At 46.2% G+C, this 26205-nt stretch overlaps 1 protein-coding gene across 1 annotated transcript in view; it reads left to right on the top strand.

The window, feature by feature from the left end:
• Window positions 1-19341, top strand: part of LOC137423249 (V-type proton ATPase subunit E 1) — a 59171-nt gene extending 39830 nt beyond the window's left edge. Inside the window, exons 9-10 of the mRNA XM_068110176.2 lie at window positions 8108-8195; window positions 18874-19341. Of these exons, the coding sequence (XP_067966277.2) occupies window positions 8108-8195; window positions 18874-18936 (151 nt within the window). The 3' untranslated portion in view covers window positions 18937-19341. The remainder of the gene's footprint in view (window positions 1-8107; window positions 8196-18873) is intronic.
• Window positions 19342-26205: the final 6864 nt, after the last annotated feature.

A 26205-nucleotide genomic window follows, 5' to 3' on the forward strand; every position in this document is an offset into this window, starting at 1 on the left:
CAAAGGGGCTTTTCGAACTGGCAATTGCATGATTAAATAAACTATTTTTTACGGTGAAGATGTTTGGTTCCTGTGTTTACAGCGTTTATCTCTTTGTATGTATGTATGTTCCTCACATATTTATCCTCGATATTGGGTGAGTTTTATAGCCGACAATTACGCTTCTGAAAGGTAGAATGTAATGCCATTTGGCTTTGCCAGTTATGTCTTTCAACACCCTTTAGGGAACGTTCATAAATTATGGCATATACCTGGTTGGGGCAAATTATCACACTTGATGATTGGGGAGAACTCGAATTATGACAACAGGGTGATGATATATGACGGTGGGAGGGGCATGAGGGAGGAGGGAAGCCCTCCAGATCATATATAATTAAAACTTTGATTGAGGGTTCTCCAAACATTGAAGCATTTCTTGTGACGGCCTCCAACCACCCTCAGCCTGGTGTTGGCTTAACGGTTAGGGTGGAGGGCTTGGGATCCTCGGGTCCTGAGTTCGAATCCTGGTCAGCTGTTGAATTAACACCAGATGGGGTTGACTCAGCCTGTTCGGCTCGGTTCTTCTGAGGTCTGCAAAATGCATACCAACTCACTGGTAGTGTAGGAGCATTTGGAATCCTGTGGGCATTTAATGGTTAAAGTAAACCACCTATCTAATTCTCTTTATTAGACCCCCAACCAACCACAAAATACTTGGTGGCCATCTCAAATATGTGTAGAACACCATTTTATGACGTCATCAAGATGGCCGCCATGTAAACGATGCTTGAAATCAGATTTTCAGTCATAACTTTGAAACTACTCAACCAAATTTAATGATGTTGGGCTCAAATGCTCAGAATGATGCTGCAGAGATATCTATACTGTTTTCACATAATATTCTACAACAAAAAATAAAATTTGTGTCAAAAAAGTATTTTTTGTATTGTTTGTATGTATTAAATCTATATATATAAAACACAGTTTGTGTGTGTGTGTGTGTGTGTGTGTGTGTGTGTGTGTGTGTGTGTGTGTGTGTCTGTGTGTGTGTAATGTTACCGATAGACTCCTAAACGGAGAGGCTTATGTGCTTGATATTTGACATAGACATGGCCATTGAGCGTGGGACGAACATGGCCGAACTCAAAATATTTGACGATCCATATTTTTTATTCATATTTACCTCAGCGCATTTCAGTGAAGTACCCGCTAATCTCAGCCGGTTCCAGAGCAGCTCGCTGATTCGCTCAGAGCGATCACGTGATGTTCCATCCCGTCACACGTCACTTCACCTTTTATGCGATCGTGTTTTGTATCGATTTTGTGCGACATGAATTAAAGACGTCTTTGAAGCAGCTGTGAAACGTCTTTCCACAACCCTTCCGTAACCGATTGGAGCAGTTTCTTGCCGCACAAAACGAGATCCACGAAGCGAGTTGGTCGAGTCGTGCTGACCAAGATGGCGACACGGCGGCTTCACTTTTCACGGAGTATGAGCGTTCTATATATTTTCAATTCAGTGCGCCCGTGATTTGTGGCATAGACATGACCATTGGGCCTTCACGGTGTAATTTGTGCGAGGCTTTTGTCCGAGTGAGCTTGAGTCGAGAGGGCGAATGTACGGGTTGGGAATGTACGGGTCTCCCTTCCCCCGCCCGGCAACGCCGGTACTGGAGGATGTCACAGGATCGGTGAGTCTCCAAAGTCCGCTTCGTGCTGTTGCGAATATGCAGGACCATGTCCGATTGTTGTGCTGCTCTCCGAACATGAGAACTGCAACGTCATTGTTGACTGGCCATCCCCTTCCCTCCCCATTCCCCCTCCCCCCTCCATGCCCCCTTCCCTTCCCCCTCCATGCTACCACCCTCCACCCTACCCCCTCCCCTTCTCCCCTCCCCCTCCCCCCTCCCCTTCTCCCCCTCCCCCTCCCTTTTCCCCCTCCCCCTCCCTTTTCCCCCTCCCCCTCCCTTTTCCCCCTCCCCCTCCCTTTCCCCCCTCCCCCCTCCCTTCCCCCTCCCCCTCCCCCCTCCCCCCTCCCCCTCCCCCCTCCATGCCCCCTTCCCTTCCCCCTCCATGCTACCCCCTCCACCCTACCCCCTCCCCCTCCCCCCTCCCCTTCTCCCCCTCCCCCTCCCTTTTCCCCCTCCCCCTCCCTTTTCCCCCTCCCCCCTCCCCCCCTCCCCCTCCCTTTCCCCCTCCCCCTCCCTTTTCCCCTCCCCCCTCCACCCTACCCCCTCCCCTTCTCCCCTCCCCCTCCCTTTTCCCCCTCCTCTCCCCCACCCTTCTCCCCTCCCCCCTCTTTTCCCCTCCCCCCCCCATTCCCCTCCGCCTCCCCTCCCCTCCCCCGCCCAGCAATGCCGGGTACTTCTGCCGGGTCCCCCCTCCCCTCCCCCCTCCCCCCTTCCCTCTCCCCCTCCCCCATCCCCCCTCCCCCGCCCCCCTCCCATCCCCATCCCCTTCCCCCCTCTCGTCCCTCACCCTCCCATCCCTCACCCTCCCCATCCCCCCCTCTTCCCTCTCCCCCCTCCCCCCTTCCCCTACCCCCTCCCACCCCCTCCCCCCTTCCCCTACCCCCTCCCACCCCTCCCCCCTCCCATCCCTCATCCTCCCATCCCTATCCCCTCCCTCCCTCCTCCCCTCCCCCTCCCCCCTCTACCCCCTCCCCACCTTCCCCCCCTCCCCCCTCTCCCCTCTCCCCCCTCCCACCCCCTTCCCATCCCTCACCCTCCCCATCCCCCCCTCTTCTCCCCTCTCCCCCTCCCCCTCCCACTCTTCTCCCCTCCCCCCCGTTCCCCTCCCCTCGCCTCCCCCCCGTTCCCCTCCCCCCCCTCCCCCGCCCGGCAATGCCGGGTACTTCTGCTAGTATTAGATATTCTATTGTTGATTCTGTTTCTGATTTTGTTGGTAAAATGTGCAAAAGGTTTAGGTTATCTGCAAATGGTTTTAGTACATGATATGATCTGGTAGTGGAAATTTTGGACAATAAGATTAAGTTTTTTAGTAGTTTTTAGTAGTTTTTAGTAGTTTTTTTAGTACTTTTTTAGTAGTTTTTCAGTAGTTTTATTTTTATACTTTTATTTTCAGGAGGCTTGGATTCTCAGTATTGGTCAAAACCATTGTTGATTAAGCTTAATGTCCATAAGGATATTCAGGATCTACATGAGAAGAATGTGATAGCAACGGCAGATAAAGCACCTAATATGGCCATTATATCTGAGCATCAGGAAGTTGTGAGTAATAATTTTAACATTAAATGTAAAGAAGTGAATTTATGTATTTTTCTGGATCGCTATGCTTGCTTCATAAAAACCCATATAAGTTTAACTTCATAGCCTGAGCTAGGCAATGTACTTTGAAACAATTTTTAGTTATGGTTAATTCAGGTTTATGAGTGGTTCAGGGGAAAGTTAGGAAATATTGTTGAGCAATTGGTAAGAATTCTGGTATTCACACTTTCTGGAGTGTTAGTTCCACTTTGGAGTTCTTCCATATAATTACATTCCTCAATATTAAATCTGTTGATGTTTTTTTTTTATTTTCCACCTTATATACAAATTCGGATTTGACACGGGTTAAGGAGGCACTCTTTAGTGTTATTGATAAAGTTTAAACTCTTATAATAAACTAGCTGAAGTACCCGGCAATGCCCTGGGGGTGGGGGTTAAGGAGAGAGGAGAGGGGCAAGGGAGGGAGAGGGGCAGTAGGGGTAATTGGTGGTGGCGTAGAGGGTAGGGGAGGTTGGGGAAGGAGGGAAGGGGGAGCGAGGGTAAACGGGAGGAGGAGGACAAATTTATCCGTGTGAAGAGTGCTTTAAACTCAGTGTCGCCCAGGTAAAAAAGGAAATTGTAATACCCTCTGTCTGCCACCACCACCAGCTGGCACTACACGGTACACATTTACATCAATAATTTATGCCCAGCCCCCCACATCCCCGTGTGAGACCGTGGCCACATAGCTATGTTACCCCCGACACAAAGTTGTATTTGTACCCGAAGTTTGGAGTTTGGATGTTAAAATATGTGGTCGTGCATAGAACATACAAACAAACGGAGAGAGAGAGACAGAGACAGAGAGAGGGAAAAAGAGAGAGAGAAAGAGAAAAAGAGAAAACACACACACACACACACACACACATTTTTGCCCTTTATAGGTATAGATTTTTATTTATCAAGTTTGATAAGACTTTATTTTCCAATAAAAAAATGTATGGGTTTGAATTGTTTTGACAAACAAAAATATAAAGATGCTGTTGTTTGTTTTGTTTAACACTTTTGTATCTTTTTGTGGGACAATATTTCAACAAATCAAAGGCATTCCGATGGGAGGGAAAGGTAGCTCCCTATTAACGAACATTTTTCTTGATTATTGCGAATTTTCATTTGTGCCAAAGTTCATGAAGGAGAAGACATTAGGCGTAGCTAAAATGTTGTCTTCTACATGTCGTCATATTGATATTATGTGTGATTAATTGTAAGTGTTTTGATAGTCTGATTCATTTCATTTATCCAGAAAGCCTCGTAGTACATAAGAGTAGTAATTATGATAGGATCGTGTAGTGGCATATCTGGATGTGTTAGAGTTGGAGATAATTGTTTTAGTACAAATGTGTATAATAAAGTTGACTATTTTAGTTTTCCGTTTTCCTGTTGTCTCGTATACTTTGCCGTCTAGTAATGTACCAGTAAAGATAGGTTACAATGCGTTTTCATCTCAGCTTCCTAGATTTGCTGGAATTTGTTCTGTTGAGGATGATTTTGTGATTCGTGCTAAGACGTATTCCATTATGTTGGAGAGGGGTTATTGCGCTCCTCGTTTGATAAGAGCCCTTGGCAGTATTGAAAGTTCATGTTTCCCAATTTCATCTTTCAAGTTTGTCAGACCTCGACTTTGACACAACTAGCATGCGGGCAAAGAATGATCGGTCTTCCTGAAGTTAAACTATTTTCTGTCCTGCTTTGACTGCTACTTTTTTCCAAGTGTGTTTCCATGTTTGTAGCTTTCTCTTCTTCATCGAATCCCAGAGATTTACTTCACCGGTTGTGATTCTCTTTGACACAAATTCATCAAACAGATCCTGGCCAATTTCATTCCTGTTGCAGAGGTCATTCTTGATATTCTCTGGCAAGACTGCTTTTGTCGCAAAGTTAAATAGATCGTCACAGTCTTCAGTGAATGGATTTGTAAAACCCCTCAGAGTTCGGACAAGATTCTGGATATTTGTCTCTTGTCGCTTCAGTACAGCCTCTGAAAGCTCGTGATGCGATGATGATGTCTGGGAAGACAATCCTGCCATCTGCTGGGCATTTTTTGAGAGTCTGGCTAGTTCTGGAGAAATGAGAAAAAAACTTTGCACGAGCACGAGGATTTAAGGTAATTCCTTCTAGTCCTCCCACCACTTTCATTGACCGGTTGATTTGTTCCAGAGCATGATCTGCTCCAATTGCACAGAAAGGCACATTGGCGTTTTTGTTCACAACTCAGTTCCTTGCATGAATTCCTCCCTCATATATCTCTGGATTTGAATCCTTTGTGCGTTCCATGTCTGCTAGATATAAGGGCATCATTCGTGCATAGTTTAGTTTGTCATGTGCGAAGAAGTATTTGACAAATGCTTTGAGGGCTGTCAGGTGTAATTCCCAGTCTCCTGTTCTAACAGCTCTGATAAACACTGCCATCTCCATTACCATCTGCATGTACTGCTGCATCACTTTGAATAGTGGATAACAGGCATTGTCCTCATCAAATTGAGCTAGCTGTTCAATGAGGTTCAGAGATTCAATGGTAGCCATCATTTCATCATGGGCAAAACCTATTTGTTCCCGATCTCCACCTGCACATGCTTTATCGAGTTGTTATCCTTTTAATATAACCTGATCATACAGATCACTATGTGATTCGAAGAAACTGTCTCCATAGAGCATGAATAGTGCTTGCAGAGTGACCATGTGTGCTTCTACACCTCTCTTCACATGTTTACCTTCGAGGATTTGGTTGACAGTCACTGGCCCATACAATAAATAAATACAATAATAATAATACTTTTTTTTAAAAAATTTATACTGTGTATGTTTACATAATTATTTATGGGATATTTCTTGACTTTTTGATTGTCTAGGAACATGGAAAACATCTACATTGTTGTTCACAAAAAGCACCTGAAACAACAAAAACAAAAACAAATTAAAATATGTATTTTCCCACATTTTTTATATTTGTAATATGTTTAGGTAGTGTGATGTACAGAAAAGAGTATAAACAGTTCAGTAGCTTCATTCTGAACATTTTGAGCCCAACATCTTTAAATTTAATTGAGTAGTTTCAAAATTATGATTTTAAGCATCGTTTTATGGTGGCCATCTTGATGACGTCATAAAATGGTGTTCTACACGTTTTTGAGATGGCCACCAAGTATTTTTTAGTTGTTTGGGGTCTAATAAAGATAATTAGATAGGTGGTTTGCTTTAACCATTAAATGCCCACGGGACCTTTTTTACTACCATATACAACCTGACTATGGGTCCTCTCTCAAGGAGGTTGGTGGCGGGATTAGCACTCCAGCAGCTGGAAAACACCTCATTCCGTAACACATACAGTGCTGTGTGTCGGGATGGTGCTGAGGTCACTTTGATGGTGTTGACTAACTGAATAACATATAGAATAAACCAGTGTCTCAATGCAATCTCTTCACTTCCATGGTGATAGACAGATTAGAGACTTACAGTACTTCAAAATAATTTAATACTTACATTATTTGCTAACTTGGTATCTCCACCCAGGTCATACTATCCTCTTCAACTAAAGTATTGTTACGTTTGTAGGGGGTAGGCAATACCTTAGTCCAGGTAGAATGCATAGCTAGTGTGCTCCGACTGTCGGGAAGAAGAAGAAACCTCAATGTATCATAAGTAGGAAATTCGTGTCGACCATATGTCAGGTAAGCTTGTATCTTTGTCCCCATGAGAGGGGTGGGGTATGTTAATTAGCGAGGGATTATGGGTAATTAATCCCCTGTATGTAATTGCCTCTGTAATCTTTTCCTGTGTTCCTTTTGACACCACACCACACACCTAGTAAGAAATCGCTCATTAACCACACTAATTAAAAACCAACCGGAAACCAGGCATCAAACACTACCGCTGGTGCCGCAGCCGTTACATCACCACATCAATCAGGCAGGGCCGTGGAGCCACGCCTATAAGAGCAGTGATTGGTCCAGGATTTGATTGACACAAGGACTGGTAAGATGGGACTCACTGATAGGAGATGACACAGAGACGTCGTGGGATGACGTCAGAGCCTCAAGTACAAAATAATTAGAACAGCGGACATTTTCTCTTCTCGTTCTGGATCCCATTGCGAACATTGTTTTGCGCAAGGGAGATTAATCACGAACGGTCCTGTTCCGACATCTTTATAGCGATCGTGAGGATGAAGAACTGCGGACCGAGAACTGCGGTTTCCCAAGCAAGAACGACAAGTGGACGGGTGTGGCCTGCTCGCTGCACTCTTGACGAAGCCAGGAGTGAGCGGACGCATGGCGAGGCCTAGTTCGTGCCAATGGGCACATTTTCCCACCAATGACTCAAGGGGATTTTGACGATTCCTGATGAGACTCGAGCCGATTTGAGCTAAGTGCCACAAACTACACATTTATTTTTCAGTTATATTTCCCTTTGTTTGTATTTGAGTGTGGGTGCGCTCCAATTAGGAATATCGTTTTATCGTGCATTGTTTTGTGACCGGCATTTTCTTGAATAAATCTGGTATTTTTGTACATTTTAATTCCGTGTCAGTTTGAGTTGATTTATTGCAGGGTCGAGGACACCGGGTGGACTTGTGAAAGAAAGCGCTTATGGCTTCTCCCCCACTTACTCCCCGCGTGTATAACGACAGTCTGCAATTGAATTGAATGCCTCGGAGTTAAAGCTCGTTTGGTCATCTGTGTCACCTTGCGGTGTTAACCACAGGGCAGGCCCACGATAGTATCAAACAAGCCCCGCTAAACCGCTGGTAGACTTTCGGTCTTGTTTTTGAAATAATGGTATTCTCCAAAAAAAATATTCTGTAAAACTGTGCATGGAGAAATGGTCAGTATGTTATTTTGTTGAATTGGTGTGCTCTCCCTTAGTTCTGGTGGAATTGAGGTGTTCAGACCAGATGGCAAGCTTCGGTTAAGCAACACGCTGGAGAGTCGCCTGGACCTCATTGCCCGCCAGGTGAGAAAGCCTGTGTACAAATGGCAACAACATCCAATGTAAATAAAAATCCTCACGCAGACAATTGTTATACATATAATATGAACTGCCTTTTGTTAAACCCGAAAGCAAATGTGACCATTATAAATATGAATTATCCTGTTGATTTCTCCCACAAAACTATCTGAAATAACTTTTAAAGGAGGATAATCATTGTGCGGACCTCCAGTTAATAAAGAGACTTTGCAAGGACAGCAATTTCATACTTTATATTTCATACTCATACTTTATCCCTTTCCGGTAACACAAGACACACTTCTGGTTTAATTAAATAATTATATATATTATATTATATATATATATATATATATATATATATATATATATATATATATATAATCACCATTATTTATTTTATTAATTTCCCACAACTTAAAATGCTATGGTAACCTGTTTACATGAAAACCAACCAAACTTAAACAAGAGATTACAATGATGTTTGAAAACATTCTCACATGACCTTATCAAACGAGGAGCACAATAACCCCTCTCCAACATAATGGAATACGTCTTAGCACGAATCACAAAATCATCCTCAACAGAACAAATTCCAGCAAATCTAGGAAGCTGAGATGAAAACGCATTGTAACCTATCTTTACTGGTACATTACTAGACGGCAAAGTATACTAGACAACAGGAAAACTAAAATAGTCAACTTTATTATACACATTTGTACTAAACAATTATCTCCAACTCTAACACATCCAGATATGCCACTACACGATCCTATCATAATTACTACTCTTATCTACTACGAGGCTTTCTGGATAAATGAAATGAATCAGACTATCAAAACACTTACAATTAATCACACATAATATCAATATGACGACATGTAGAAGACAACATTTTAGCTACGCCTAATGTCTTCTCCTTCATGAACTTTGGCACAAATGAAAATTCGCAATAATCAAGAAAAATGTTCGTTAATAGGGAGCTACCTTTCCCTCCCATCGGAATGCCTTTGATTTGTTGAAATATTTTCCCACAAAAAGATACAAAAGTGTTAAACAAAACATAAACAACAGCATCTTTATATTTTTGTTTGTCAAAACAATTCAAACCCATACATTTTTTTATTGGAAAAGAAAGTCTTATCAAACTTGATAAATAAAAATCTATACCTATAAAGGGCACAAGTGTGTGTGTGTGTGTGTGTGTGTGTGTGTGTGTGTGTGTGTATTTTCTCTTTTTCTCTTTCTCTCTCTCTGTCTCTGTCTCTATCTCTGTCTCTCTCTCTCCGTTTGTTTGTATGTTCTATGCACGACCACATATTTTAACATCCAAACTCCAAACTCCGGGTACAAATACAACTTTGTGTCGGGGGTAACATAGCTATGTGGCCACGGTCTCACACGGGGATGTGGGGGCTGGGGCATAAATTATTGATGTAAATGTGTACCGTGTAGTGCCAGCTGGTGGTGATGGCAGACAGAGGGTATTACAATTTCCTTTTTTACCTGGGCGACACTGAGTTTAAAGCACTCTTCACACGGATAAATTTGTCCTCCTCCTCCCGTTTACCCTCGCTCCCCCTTCCCTCCTTCCCCAACCTCCCCTACCCTCTACGCCACCACACCTTACCCCTACTGCCCCTCTCCCTCCCTTGCCCCTCTCCTCTCTCCTTAACCCCCACCCCCAGGGCATTGCCGGGTACTTCAGCTAGTTTATTATAAGAGTTTAAAACTTTATCAATAACACTAAAGAGTGCCTCCTTAACCCGTGTCAAATCCGAATTTGTATATAAGGTGGAAAATTTAAAAAAACATCAACAGATTTAATATTGAGGAATGTAATTCTATGGAAGAACTCCAAAGTGGAACTAACACTCCAGAAAGTGTGAATACCAGAATTCTTACCAATTGCTCAACAATATTTCCTAACTTTCCCCTGAACCACTCATAAACCTGAATTAACTATCACTAAAAATTGTTTCAAAGTACATTGCCTAGCTCAGGCTATGAAGTTAAACTTATATGGGTTTTTATGAAGCAAGCATAGCGATCCAGAAAAATACATAAATTCACTTCTTTACATTTAATGTTAAAATTATTACTCACAACTTCCTGATGCTCAGATATAATGGCCATATTAGGTGCTTTATCTGCCGTTGCTATCACATTCTTCTCATGTAGATCCTGAATATCCTTATGGACATTAAGCTTAATCAACAATGGTTTTGACCAATACTGAGAATCCAAGCCTCCTGAAAATAAAAGTATACAAATAAAACTACTAAAAAACTACTAAAAAACTACTAAAAAAACTACTAAAAAACAACTTAAAACCTTAATCTTATTGTCCAAAATTTCCACGACCATATCATATCATGTACTAAAACCATTTGCAGATAACCTAAACCTTTTGCACATTTTACCAACAAAATCAGAAACAGAATCAACAATAGAATATCTCATATAACTCCATGACCGAGTCACCAGTCCCATATATTTGGCTCCCATTTTCATAAGATCCCTTGTATTCCTATTACTAATAATATTCAAATCCCCAGAAATCACATGCCCACATAAATCATACAAATAGGTGAAGAAGAACATGCAGTCAGTTGCTAACTAAAATATCCCGAACGTCATCTATATAAAGAGTTTTAAGAAATTTACCATAATTAAAAAAGGATTGCCCCTTAAGTCTATCAATTATCAATATCATTGTGGCGGACACGAAAGCCCACTGGCGTGGTGACATCATTCCGCGCACCAAGTGGGCGGCGGCCACGTCCGAGGGGTAGGCGTGGCCTCAGGATATACACTGGGCGCGCAGCCTGGAGCGCGCCAGTGCTACAGTGACCTCTTGTCAATAAAGACACTTTTGTTTAACCGCGTTGTCCGCTTCCTCCTTGGTAGCAAGTCGCACGCGTAGCACCGCGCTTCATTGGTGACTCCAACGTTTTGGTCAGCCGTCACTGACCACCCGAACCCGCCACAGCCATGGCAACCAATGTGGTAGCGATAAAGCTCCCCGAGTTCTGGGAAGCACAGGCGGAGATCTGGTTCCTGCAGGCCGAAGCACAGTTCAGGCTTCGACGCATCACGGCGGACGAGACACGCTACTGCCACGTGGTCGCCTCCCTCGGGGCCGGCGCGGCCGCCTGCGTCGTGTCGGTCCTGAGGAGCCCACCGGCCCACGACAGGTACGGGGCGATCAAGCGTCTCCTCCTCGCCACGTTCGGCCTCACTGTGGACGCACGGGCCGATCGCCTCTTGGACCTCCCCGAGCTCGGTGACACGCGACCGTCAGTCCGAATGGACCATATGCTGTCGCTCATGGGCGACGAAACCCCGAACGCTCTATTCCGGGCGTTATTTCGACGCCAGCTGCCGGCACGAGTCCGCCTCGCGTTGGCCGGTTCTGCGACAACGGAACCCCGTGCGTTCGCGGCCGAGGCCGACAAGTACTACGCGGCTTTGGGCACGCGGGTGAGTTTCGGTGCGGCCGTAGCGGCTCCCGAGCCCGAACCTCCTGCGGGTGCCCACCCCTGCTCCGAGGGGTGCCTCGTGGCGGCCGCCACGCCCCGCCAACCACCACCGCGGACACCGTGGCCTCCGGCTTCGCCGCAAACCTGGTGCCATTTCCACGCTATATTCGGCCACGAGGCTCGGCAATGTCGCCCGCCGTGCTCATTCGGCAGGTCGGGAAACGCCCGGGCCGGCCCTCGGTAGTGGCACTGAGCGCCGGCCGATTAAACAGCCTCCTATACATAACGGACACCTTTTCCGAGCGCCGTTACCTGTGCGACACGAGAGCACAGGTGAGTGTCGTTCCCGCCGGTACGTCCGACAAGCAGTCCGCGGGCCGGGGCCCCGTGCTGCTTGCTGCCAACGGTACGCCCATTCGCATTTACGGAAAACGCTGCGGTTCGGAGGGCAGGTTTTCCGGTGGTCGTTCGTCACTGCCGACATGCCTATGGCACTGCTCGGCGCAGACTTCCTCTGTGCCAATGGCCTGTTGGTCGACGTCAAGCACAGAAGGCTTGTCCAGGCTGAGACGTTCAGCTCGCTCGCGTGTGCGCTGCCCGCCTCGTTGAGCAGCTCACTGAGCGGCTCATCGAGCGGCTCGCCGAGCGGCTTGCTGAGCGGTTCCGTTCCGGCCAAGTTCATCTGCACGCTTCCGGCAGCGAACGAATTCACCCGCCTCCTCGCGGGTTTCCCGGCCCTCACGAGGCCCACCTTCTCGGCGGGGACCATCAAGCACGAGGTGGAACATCACATCCCCACCGCCGGGCCACCGGTCTACGCCCGGGCACGCCGCCTCGAGCCGACGAAGCTCGCGGTAGCTAAAGCGGAGTTTGCTATGCTGGAGCGGCTCGGCATCGTGCGGCGCTCCAAGAGCGCGTGGGCGTCGCCGCTCCACATCGTGCCCAGGCCCGGCGGGGGATGGCGACCGTGCGGGGACTACCGCCGTCTCAACGACGCCACCACCCCCGACCGCTACCCCGTCCCCCATATTCAGGACTTTTCTGCCCGCTTGGCGAATATGTCCTTCTTCTCGAAGGTGGACCTCATACGCGGTTACCACCAGGTACCTGTCAGGCCGGAGGACATCCCAAAGATGGCTGTCATCACGCCGTTCGGTCTTTTCGAATTTCTTCGGATGCCCTTCGGTTTGAAGAATGCGGCTCAGGCGTTCCAGCGCCTCATGGACAGCGTCTTGCGTGACTTGGATTTTGTGTACGTATACCTGGACGACATCCTCGTCGCAAGCGCGTCCCGCGAAGAGCACCTACACCATCTCCGCACGCTCTTTGAACGTCTGGGCCAGCACGGCCTGATCGTGAACCCCGCCAAGTGCCGGTTCGGTGTCACCGAAATCGACTTTTTGGGGCACCGCGTCACCAGGCATGGGGCCGTCCCCCTACCGGCCAAGGTGGAGGCGGTGAAAGGGTTTCCGCGCCCCCGCACGATCAGGGGGCTCCAGGAGTTCCTGGGCATGGTAAACTTTTACCACCGTTTCCTGCCCCGCATCGCCCAGCTCCTGCGCCCCTTGCACGAGGCCCTCCGGGGGAAGCCGGGCAAAGGTGACGTCACCTGGAGCGAGCAGATGGACATGGTGTTTGTGGGCACGAAGCTCGCCTTGGCTAATGCCACCATGCTCGCGCACCCGGCGCCCGATGCACCGATCGCCCTCACCACCGACGCCTCGGACTACGCGGTGGGCGCGGTGCACGAGCAATGGGTGCGTGGAGCTTGGCAACCGCTGGCGTTCTTCAGCCGGCAGCTTCGCCCACCCGAACGCCGGTACAGTACCTTCGACCGCGAGTTGCTCGGGCTCCACCTGGCGGTCAGGCACTTCCGCCATCTGCTCAAGGGCCGTGCGTTCACGGCCTTCGTCGACCACGAGCCACTGGTGTTCGCGATGGGCAAGGTCGCCGAGCCGTGGTCGGCCCGGCAGCAGCGTCACCTCTCGGCGGTGTCCGAATACACGACGGACATCCGGCACGTCGCGGGGAAGGACAACCCGGTGGCGGATTGCCTTTCCCGGACCGTTGCCCACGCGGTCCACCTCGGCATCGACTATGCCCGGATGGCGGCGGACCAGGCCGCCGACCCCGACGTCCAGGCCTTGCGGACCGCCATTACGGGCCTCCACGTCACCGAGGTGCCGTTCAACGGCGTGGGCACGGCCCTCTGGTGCGACGTCTCCCTCGGGCGGCCTTCGCCCCATCGTGCCCGCGGGCTGGCAGCGCCGGATTGTCGACTCCATCCACGGCCTGTCCCACCCGGGCATGAGGGCCTCCCAGAGGTTGATCGCCGACAGGTTTGTCTGGCATGGCCTCCGGAAGGCCGTCCGCGGCTGGGCCAGGACGTGCGTGCCAGCGCGCGAAGGTGCACCGACACACCCAGGCCCCATTGGCCCCGTTTGCGGTCCCGGATTACGTCGGTTTGACCACGTTCACGTGGACCTGGTGGGACCTCCGCCCCCCTCACGGAGTTTCACCCACGTCCTGACCATGATGGACCGCACCACCCGGTGGCCGGAGGCCGTGCCTTTGGCGTCAACGACGGCGGCGGACGTCGCGCAGGCGTTCATCGCCACCTGGGTCGCCCGGTTCGGCGCCCCCTCGGACATCTCGTCCGACCGCGGCCCCCAGTTCACCTCGGAGCTCTGGGGGGCGGTCGCGCGGGGGCTCTGGGTCCAGCTGCACCGCACCACGGCCTACCACCTCCAGGCTAACGGCCTGTGTGAGCGGTTCAACCGCTCGTTGAAGGCCACGCTCCGGGCCTCCCTCCGCGACGGCGGCTGGGTCGACAGGCTCCCCTGGGTCCGGCTGGGCCTCCGGACGGCGCCCAAGGAGGACCTGCGCGCATCCGCGGCGGAGTTGGTCTTTGGATAACCACTGCGGGTGCCGGGCGAGTTCCTCCCCGACCCCACGGCACCTTGGTCCGTGGCGCAGGAGCGCTCTGCGCTGCAGGAGACCGCCCGGAGGTTTGCCCCGGTGCCGACGGCGCACCACGGGCACCCACCCACGCACGTCACCCCGGAGCTTCGCACCGCGGAGTTTGTCTTCGTCCAGCACGACGCCCACCGGACACCACTGCCGCCCCCGTACGACGGGCCTTTCCGCGTGCTGGAGACCGGGGTGAAATACTTCACCTTGGACATCGGCGGTACTCCCGACTGCGTCTCGGTGGATCGACTCAAGCCGGCCCACCTCGACGTGGACCACCCACCGCCGGTGGCTCGGCCCCCGCGTCGGGGCCGCCCCCCGGCGGGCGGACCCCCGGCACCGCCCAGCACCGCCGGCACTCCGCCCCCTGGTCCGGCACCCATCCCGGGTACAGCCGGGGGCATCCCAGCTGGCATCCCTGCACCCCGGACGCCGCCTGTCGCCAGAGGGCGCTTCGGCCGGGTCATCCGTTTGCCCCGCAAACTGGCCCTCCAGGTGCGCGGGAATTCTGGGGGGGCGGGGCGCGTGTGGCGGACACGAAAGCCCACTGGCGTGGTGACATCATTCCGTGCACCAAGTGGGCGGCGGCCACGCCTGAGGGGTAGGCGTGGCCTCAGGATATACACTGGGCGCGCAGCCCGGAGCGTGCCAGTGCTACAGTGTCCTCTTGTCAATAAAGACACTTTTGTTTAACCGCGTTGGCCGCTTCCTCCTTGGTAGCAAGTCGCACGCGTAGCACCGCGCTTCATCATTCTATTATATTATTAATTAATCAATGAATATATTCAATATTATTCTACCAATACCATTTAAGTGTGCTAATTGACTTAAGGAGACTTTTCCACCACAAGCAGCCTAGCATGTCTTGGTCTTCCATCATGTCTTACCTGTCATCACTCCACCTGTGAATTATACGACCTTCTCTATCCTCACTAAATATCTGAGGCTACTCCTAACCACCGCTCCTTCGTCTGGTTTTTCTCCTACCTATAGAATCGCATTCCTATGTCTGTTAGATCTCACTTTTATCCTCTTTGCTTGTAGGTGTTTATGTAAAGCTCTCCGCCCGCAATTATACTCATTATATCTTCAACATTTCTCGCTAACTCAGTGGAATTCCGTGTCCTCCTGTTCAACTAAACACCATTGCAAGAATGTTATTTGTACACCGCTCCTTTCCTATTCCATCTCCAGGCATTGCAAAACGTCATTGCCGGGCACCGAAGGGGGCTCGGCAGTGACGCACGCTGAAAGGGAGTACTCAGTTTTCACTCTGGTTGTTTGTTTGTCTGTTGTACACCGCTCCTTTCCTGTGCCATCCCCAGGTGCTGCATAACGTCATTGCCGGGCACCGAAGGGGGCTCGGCAGTGACGCACGGTGAAAGGGAGTACTCAGTTTTCACTCTGGTTGTTTGTTTGTTTGTTTGTTGTACACCGCTCCTTTTCTATGCCATCTCCAGGCGCTGCATAACGTTATTTCCGGGCACCGAATGGGGCTCAGCAGTGACGCACGCTGAAAGGGAGTACTCAGCTTTCACTCTGGTTGTTTGTTTGTTTGTTTGTTGTACACCGTTCCTTTCCTATGCCATCCCCAGGTGCTGCATAACGTCATTGCCGGGCACCGAAGGGGGCTCAGCAGTGACGCACGCTGAAAGGGAGTACTCAGTTTTCACTCTGGTTGTTGTACACCGCTCCTTTCCTATGCCATCCCCAGGTGCTGCATAACGTCATTGCCGGGCACCGAAGGGGGCTCGGCAATGACGCACGCTGAAAGGGAGTACTAGTACTCAGTTTTCACTCTGGTTGTTTGTTTGTTTGCTTGTTTTCTTGCTTTCTTGTTTGTCCGGGCTATATCTCAGCCATCCTTTGATCTAGGAAGCTGAAATTTTGGCACAATAGTGAGCAAGTACTTTGGCAAAAACATTATTTTTTGTTTTTTGATTAATCAATTAATTGAGGAGTTATTTAATTATTAGCAATTCATTAAGTACTTATTTAATTAATTAAATTTACTTTCTCTTCTGACCATTATCTCAGGTACATTTTGAGTGAGGAAGGTGATATTTGGACATGCCAATGACCAGGTGATTTGGCTGCAAAGGATATTTTTGATTTATTAATTAATCAATTAATCGATTAATTATTTAATTATTCGATTAATGACAAAAACTTTTCTTTCTTTTTTTTTAGTTACAGATTCTGTTGAAATGGTGGTGGTTTATGTGTTCTATGACCGAATTGATTAATAATTTAATTCTTTAATGTTTATTATTTATTTATTTTCATTACTAATCATTTATTTATTTTCTTTCTCATTTGGCCAATATCTCAGGCACCTTTTGAGCTGGGAAGCTAATATTTGGACATGACAGTGACCAAGTGATGTGGCTATTGAGGATATTTTTGATTTATTGATTAATCATTTAATCGATTAATTATTTATTGATTAATCGATTAATTATTTATTGATTAATCAATTAATTATTTAATTTTTCATTAATGACTTATTTAATTAAATTTCTAAAAGATACATCCTCGGATGAAGCACGAGTGGTTTAGTTATGCTATTAGCCAATTGATTAAGAAAATATTTTGTGATAATCTTTTATTGATTTTAATTATACAATTAATCAATCAATTTGTGCACACCTCTCCCTCCCAATGCAGTCTCTATGAGCTGCACCGTGGTATTGCCGGGTGCCGGAGGCGCCCCGGCAATGCCACACTGTAGTATATTTAATTATTTGGCATGGGGGCGGTGTTCTTTGAATGTATCTGTACTTGTCTTTCATTATTTTTCCTCTCCAGTTCTTCCATTGGTCTTGACTTCTCATATTTTCACCTCGATTCTGGGATGGGAAGCCTGGTGCTTTGGTCACCTGGAACATAGTTCCGGGGATCTTATGCGATGGCGCGTTGTCAGTCCGTAAACACTTGCAACTTCTTCTCCGAAACCACTGATGGGATAGTGACCAAACTTCGCACAAATGATATTTGTTGTGTTGTGTCCAAAGTTTGTTCACAGCACGAAGAAAATCGAAGTCTGAGCGGGGTCTACATGGGGGGAGGGGGGGGGTCAAAGTTTGTCCAGGTTGATCCCCCAAAATAGGTATTTGCTTTCTTCTCTGAAACTACACACACGATTTCGATGAAACTTGACCACAAGCTTCACCACCCGTGATATACCAAAGTTTGTTCATGGCATTAAAATATCTGGCCCTGAGTGAGTCTATGGGGATTTGGGGGGGGTTGGGGTTGGGGTTGGGGTTGGGGTTGGGGTTGCCCCCCCCCCAAAATAGGTATTTGCTTTTTTTCTCTCAGGAACTACATACACAAGTCTGATGAAACTTTACCACAACCTTCAACACCAGTGATGTACCAAAGTTTGTTCGCTGTATTAAAAAAAACTTGGGTCCTAAAGGGGGGAAGGGGCGTTTGCCCCCCCCCCCAAAAAAATTATTTGCTCTTTTCTCTGAAACTACACACACAACTCCGATGAAACTTGACCACAACCTTCAACACCCGTGATGTACCAAAGTTTGTTCACGGCATTACAAAAAACTTGGGCCCTAAAGGGGTCTACGAGGGGTAGGGTGTCACCCCCCCCCCCCCCCCCTCCCAAAGTAGGTATTTGCTCTTTTCTTTGAAACTATACACACAGCTCCGATGAAACTTGACCACACCCTTCAACACACGTGATGTACCAAAGTTTGTTCACGGCATTAAAAAAAACTTGGGCCCTAAGGGTGAGGGTCTGGGGGGGATTGCCCCCCAAAATAGGTATTTGCTTTCTTCTCAGAAACTACACACACAATTCTGATGAAAATTGACCACAACCTTCAACACACATGATGTACCAATATTTGATCAGGGCGTTAGAAAAATCAGGGGTCTTCGGGGTGTGGGGGGTTGCCCCCCATAATATGAATTTTTTTGTTTGTTTATTTAAAGTCTTATGATTACGTTACTATGATTGTACATGCTGCACCTTTTTCCAGCAACCATTGAAATTGTTTTTAAATACCATGATACTGTTTAAAATAGTTTAAGTAAGTGCAGCATACTGCTTTATTCTCCCAGGTGAGCGCCCAGGGGTATTGCCCCTATATTTTGCATTAGAATCGGGCAGTATTAATTGTAGACAGCTATACAAACAAGCCTTGCCAACCACACACAGTTCAAATGAATGACCTTACGTTCATTTCGTGCCCGTCTCCCTTGTATCTGTGCAGATGCTGCCGAATGTGAGAGTGATGCTGTTTGGTGCTAATTCTGGTCGAAAGACACTTCATTAAAAAAATAATCATTTTACTGGGCAGTCTCATTGTGGGTCGCAAACTACGTCACTGCCAACAGTGCCAACAGGCGGTGCCATGCGGTACTAAACGCCGACAGAAATGTTCTTCCAGTAAGAGAATACATTCGTGTGAAATGAAGTAGCATGGCAATACGAGGTCGTGTGAAGACATCACGTATAGGAAAATGACCGTTGTGGTAATCAAAGCATGGACATGCATACATTAGCCTTCACGAGCAAGACGAGTTCTTCATTCCACATGGACATGCATAGTCTTGTCAATGGCCTATCCAAGTTATTGCCAATCGGAGCACGGCCTATGAACCAGCAGCACAGCTAAACTAAGGAACTCATGTATTTAACAACAAGCATCATGGACGAAAATAAATGTGTGTGAATCTCTCATGCCTTCTTCTGTATCATTCCAGACCACTCTTTGTGATGAGCCTGTGTGTAAGTATGCAATTGTGTGTGAATATTTTACAAATGTAAGAGTCCTATTGGTAATTGTGCTAATGCGTGATGTAATTGTACGTTGAGATCCGAGATGCTTATTAACAGAATTGATGATTGGGTTCTCTTTATCTCAACCATAAAAATGCACCTTTGCACCATAACAAGTGCGTTGAATTATTGACATGTTCCACTGAATTATCTTGCCAAGATTGTCTTACAATCCACATCCAGCAATGTAATTTTCCTGGGAAAGTGCTTGATTTGATGTTTTATAACTTGTTGTTTGCGCTTGCTCTTTTTGTTTCATCTCATCAGTTCGAAGACAGGCTGGAACCTGAGTACGTCATGATTACTTATATTTGTCAGAAACGGTATCAACATTAAAAGGTCACAAAGTACAAAATTGATTTTATGGCTGCTTATATTACCCTTAAAGAGACTGGTGTTGGCTTAGCGATTAGGGTGCTGGCTTGGGATCCTAGGATCCTGGGTTCGAATCACAGTCGATCGTTGAAATAACGCCGGGGAGTTGACTCAGCCTGTCATCCTTCCGAGGTCGGCAAATTGAGTACCAGGAAGGGTGTCCGGCGATAAAACATTGTTTCAAAAAGGGGTCCACGGTGCCCAAAAAAGGCCAACCCCTGCTCTGCGGGAAAAATGGCCTCTAAAGGTGGTTCTTTATATTGACCTTAAAACCTTTGCATTATGGGTAATAGTTGAGCATTGCCCTTTGCATTTAGATGACTCCACTGCCTTTTGTATGTGGACATATGTGTGGAAAGTGGCCAATAATAAATGTCCAATAAATACTTGAATTATTTATATTTATTGTAGAAAGAGGCTTTTAAAAGAAAATGCGTATATTAGCAAATAATATGAAACTATAGTCTCAGGAGATTAAATCTGTGACCGAAGTCTTGAAAACAATGTTTAAGTGTCCACGATTTTCATGTATGCATTTATGCATATGAAATCCCACAACACACTGTGATACGTCATTGGTACTTTCACTGCAGAAGGTCATTTGTGGAACTGGTGACATAACCTGAGAGCTGGAAATGAGCTTCTTTGGCATGATTAGTCTCTTAATGAACCTGTATCCTCCTCACACATCTGAAGAAATGTTTCAACATTCCATCTTCCTTCAGTTATCAACATCACAAAATTCGTTAACCACTTATAAGGAAACATGCGCAAATCATCCTTCAGCGTGGTTTGAAAGAGTGCTCTCTTTATGTTTAATGCATGTGATCATTTTCTTGTAGATCAGTGTGCACTAGGCTAAACAGCTACACGCGCAACGACAATATTGTTAGTTGTACGGACGCTTCTGGGTCCTCCTGGAGGAGGTGAGGCTTGTGTACTGGCAGTTTCAGGAAACGTTTTTGGCATATGAGGGTACTGCATTCCTGGAAGGACATTTTCTCAAAATTGTAAAACGTTTTGAGCCTGAATTATGAAACCGGACTTGAAGAAGAGTGCCAGAATCCTTGCTCTTTTGGTATTTGTCCACTTCTGCATGTTAATTTATCTTACGACAGTCCTTTATAATCTGCCAAAAAAATGTTTTCACATTACTTTGGCCGTAGCATTTTATTTTAATTTCAAACGTGTCAATTATCTCTTGGCCACCCAATGTGTGTGTATGTACAGTGCATTCAGAAAGTATTCAGACCCCTTCACATTTTTCACATTTTGTTATGTTGCAGCCTTATTCTGAAATGGTTAAAATTCATTTTTTCCCTCATCAATCTACATTCAATACCCCATAATGACAGAGAAAACAAGATTTTAGAAAAGTTGAAAGCACACAATCGTCTAGCTCTAGAATGTCATTGTATGCTGCAGCATTAAGATTCCCCTTCACTGGAACTAAGGAGCCGAGCCCAAACAATGAAAAACAGCCCCAGACCATTATTCCTCCTCCACCAAACTTTACAGTTGGCACTATGCATTCGGGCAGGTAGTGTTCTCCTGGCATCCGCCAAACCCAGATTCGTCCATCGGACTCCCAGATGGTGAAGCATCATTCATCACTCCAGAGAACGCGTTTCCACTGCTCTAGAGTCCAATGGCGGTGAGCTTTACACCACTCCAGCCGACACTTGGCATTGCGCATGGTGATCTTAGGCTTGTGTATGGCTGTTTGGCCATGGCAACCCAGTTCATGAAGCTCCCGACGAACGGTTGTTGTGCTGACGTTGCTTCTAGGGGCAGTTTGGAACTCGGTAGTGAGTGATGCAACCGAGGACAGACGATTTTTATGCGCTAAATCTGGATCCAGATTCAATGCTCGGCGGTCCTGTTTTGTGAGCTTGTGTGGCCTACTTCGCGGCCTACTTGTATGACCTAATTCGCGGCTGAGCTGTTGTTGCTCCTAGACAACAGGACCAAGAACCTGGGGGGTATTATGTAAATTAATTGTAAATGTGCCTTCCTCTAGGCTATCTTTTACTTTCAATCGGACAAACCTTCATTGAGTTATGGTGAAAAATGTTAAAACGTCTATAATTGTCATGAAATTAAAAATTAGGTCATGATCAATAAAAATTATGTCAAACCTGCCAACTTTTTATTCAGTGTTGATTCTTCATAATTGAGGGATTTGGCCAAAAACTATATATAGCATGATATTTCAAAAAGTTGTGGACGGGTTATGACAAAACTACAGTGCCTTCAGAAAGTACTCACACCCATTGTCGTTTGTCGCATTTTGTTGTGGTACAGCGTGAATTTAAAATGGATCAAATTGAGATATTTTTGTCACTGATCTACACATAATACCCCATAATGGCAAAGTGGATTTTTTCTTTAGAAATCTTTGCAAAATAATAAAAAATGAAAAGCTGAAATTTCTTGAGTCAATAAGTATTCAAACCCCTTTAATAAAACACTCAATATTGAGCTCAGGTGCATCCAATTTCCATTGATCATCATTAAGATGTCTCTACAACTTGATTGGATTCCACCTGTGGCCAATTCAATTAATTGGTCATAATTTATAAATAAGCACACCTTTCTATATAACGTCCCAAAGTTGACAGTGCATGACAGAGCAGAAACTCTACCATGAAGTCCAAGGAACTGTCCGTAGAACTCTGAGATAGAATTGTGAGGAGGCATCGATCTGGGGAAGGGTATAAAACAGCTTATGGAGTGTTGAAAGTTTCCAAGGACACAGTGAGCTCCATCATTAGGAAATGGAAAGAATATGGAACTAACCAGACTCTTCCTAGAGCTGGCCGTTCAACCAAACTGAGCAACCTGGCAAGGACCTTGGTCAGACAGGTGACCAAGAACCCAATGACCACTCTGGACTGACAGAACTACAGACTTCCTTGCCTTAGATGGGAGAACCTGCTGAAAAGACATCTCTGCAGCACTTCACAAATCTAGGCTTCATGGGAGAGTGAGAAAAAGGCACATGACAGCATGCCTGGAGTTTTCAAAACAGCACGTGAAAGACAGATCATGAGGCAAAAGATTCTGTGGTCTGATGAGACGAAAATTGTGAACTATTTGGCCTGAATGCAAAGCACTACGTCTTGTGGAAACCAAGAACAGCTCATCACCCATCTGACACCATCCCTACTGTGAAGCATGGTGGTGGCAGCATCATGCTATGGGAATGCTTTTCAGCAGTAGGGACTGGGGGACTTTAAGGATAGCAGGAACAATGAATGGAGCCAAATACAGACAAATCCTTAAGGAGAACCTGCTTTAGAGTGCAAAAGTCCATGGACTGCAGTGAAGATTTACGTTCCAACAGGACAATGACCCCAAGCATACAGCCAAAGCAACATTGGGATGGCTTCAGAACAAGAATGTGAAAGTCCTTGAGTGGCCCAGCCAAAGCCCAGATTTGAATCCCATTGAGAATCTGTGGAAAGACTTAGAAATTTCTGTTCACTGCCGCTCCCCATCCAACTTGAAAGAGCTTGAGCAAATTTGCAAGGAAGAATGGGAGAAACTCCCCTAAATCCAGATGTGCAAAGCTGATACAGACATACCCCAGAAGACTCAAAGTTGCAATCGCTGCCAAAGGCACTTCTATGAAGTATTAAATCAGGGGGTTGAATAGTTTTGTAAATTTGACATTTTTAAAATTTCCTTTTTAATTGCTTTGTAAAATTTTCTGGAAAAAAAAAAATCCACTTTTAGCTGGGCGGCTTAGCTAAAAAATTCGGATCGATTGTGCCTTTTCCCTTAAAAGCATGAAACTTGGCACATGGCTAGAATACCCGAAAAGAAAGATTTTTAGTCCAGGGGGCATCCCCAATTTCACCCCATATGGCGGCCATCTTGAAATCCAAGATGGCCATCATACAAGACCTATTTTGATGAATATCTCCATAATTAGAACAGATATCAAAATGGTTGAAGTGCCTATACCTACATTTTTAGGGTCTAGGAATCCAATGGCAACATAAAATATTCAATAGTATATGGCAGCCATCTTGAAATCCAAGATGGCCGCCATAACAGACCTGTTTTGATGAATATCTCCATAATTAGAACAGCTATCTAAATGGTTGCAGTGCCTACACCTACATTTTTAGGGTCTAGGAATCCAATGGTAACATCAAATATTAAGCAGTATGTGGCGGCCATATGAAAATATTAATTTTGCATAGTATCATGCAAACTGGGAAAGCACATAAATACTCTTACCAGGTTGGCATTCTTCTGTGATTTAAAGCGTCTATGAAAGTAATTATTTTTTTAACGCTGATGCCAATTTTCTGGGTCAATGATCAAATGAAAACGTAGAATATTGGTTAATGTGTGGCATCACAAGATGGCCACCATGTAGGGACCATTTTTATTCACGTCGTATTATGTAATGCATCAGAGTATTGTAAGATATTCAGGCCTAGGTTTTGGTTCAGTGGTCAAGAAATCTCTGAAGCTGCACTTTCGTGACCAAATGCAATTTGTATTTATATTGTTAAGCTCATTTCAGATGCCCTTTGATGAACCTATTTTTGTTTTCTTTTTCTCTCATTTCAGGACAATCATCTGCTTCTGAGGTAACCGTTAGAAGTCATCACCGTGTCCGCCGTTGAGGATGTCAAAGCGGATGAAACTCGTAGACCCTTCACAGCCGCTTGCTGAACGGCATCGGGAGATTCAATGGGAACTGTGCATTTTGTGCCAGGAGTCAACAGCTGAGGATGTTCAGCATCCAAAAAAACGAAAAGGGGAAAAGGGTGAAACAGTGCTTGCTGGTTACAAAACAATGACTGCAAACCTCCGTGAGTTTAATAAAATCGGTCTACTACCAAGGACAATAAACATTGATGCGTTAGATGAAGGTGACGGTATTGAGGCAGCCCTTATTGCACATAATGGCTGTTGGCATAGGTCCTGCAGACTGAAGTATAACAATACGGAACTGGAACGTGCAAGGAAACGTTCTAAAGATAGACCTGCATTGGCTGATGATGCAGGCGAGGGTCCATCTGGTGTTTCTAAGCGCACTCGTCAGTCGACTTCTGCATTGTCAATTCGTGAAGACCTCTGCTTTTTCTGCCAGAAGTCATCTGGAAAAGACCAGCTTCATGATGTTTCCACATTCAAGACTGACAGACGTGTTCGGGAGTGTGCTGCACTTGTAGAAGACGATGACTTGCTAAGACGTCTCAGCGGTGGAGATATGATTGCACTGGAATCAAAATACCATGCGAAGTGCCTAGCATCTCTATATTATCGTGCATCCACCATTCAAACAGAGCAAGCACCAGCAGACTATCGCGATAACATGCGCCACGCGATAACATCTTGGATTTCAAGATGGCTGCCATATACTATTGAATATTTTATGTTGCCATTGGATTCCTAGACCCTAAAAATGTAGGTATAGGCACTTCAACCATTTTGATATCTGTTCTAATTATGGAGATATTCATCAAAACAGGTCTTGTATGACGGCCATATTGAATTTCAAGATGGCCGCCATATGGGGTGAAATTGGAGATGCTCCCTGGACTAAAAATCTTTCTTTTGGGGTATTCTAGCCATGTGCCAAGTTTCATGCTTTTAAGGGAAAAGGCACAATTCATCAGTTAAGCAGCCCCACTATTTGACAATATGGTGTATTATGTGTAGATCAGTGACGAAAAAAATCTCAATTTAATCAATTTTCAATTCAGGATGCAAGGCAGCAAAATGTGAAAAAAGTCAAGGGGTGTGAACACTTTCTGAACGCACTGGAGGTGGATGAGTTGTTTAGGTGATAAGAACAAGCCAATTCGACTTTGTTTCAGGTCTGGATCCAGATCCAGCCTATCAGTGAGATCGAAAACATAATATAACAGGATATAACCTCGGACGGTTTCAGAGATGTATTACAGGACAATATCAGAGATCTATTGTAACACCATATCAGAGATGTATTACAGGACCATATCAGAGATGTATTACAGGACTATATCAGAGATGTATTGCAGGACCATATCAGAGATGTATTGCAGGACCATATCAGAGATCTATTGTAACACCATATCAGAGATGTATTGCAGGACCATATCAGATATGTATTACAGGACCATATCAGAGATGTATTACAGGACCATATCAGATTTACTGCAGGACCACGTCAGAGATCTATTGCCGGACAATATCAGAGATCTATTGCAGGACCATATCAGATGTATTGCAGGACCATATTAGATGAATTGCAGGACCACATCAGAGATCTATTGCAATACCATGTCAGATGTATTGCAGGACCATATCAGATTAATTGCAGGACCATATCAGATGAATTGTAGGACCATATTCGATGTATTGCAAGATCATAAAAGTTGTA

This window comes from Myxine glutinosa, chromosome 3 (genome assembly GCF_964187855.1).
Source record: "Myxine glutinosa chromosome 3, kmMyxGlut1.1, whole genome shotgun sequence".
NCBI lineage: Eukaryota > Metazoa > Chordata > Myxini > Myxiniformes > Myxinidae > Myxine > Myxine glutinosa.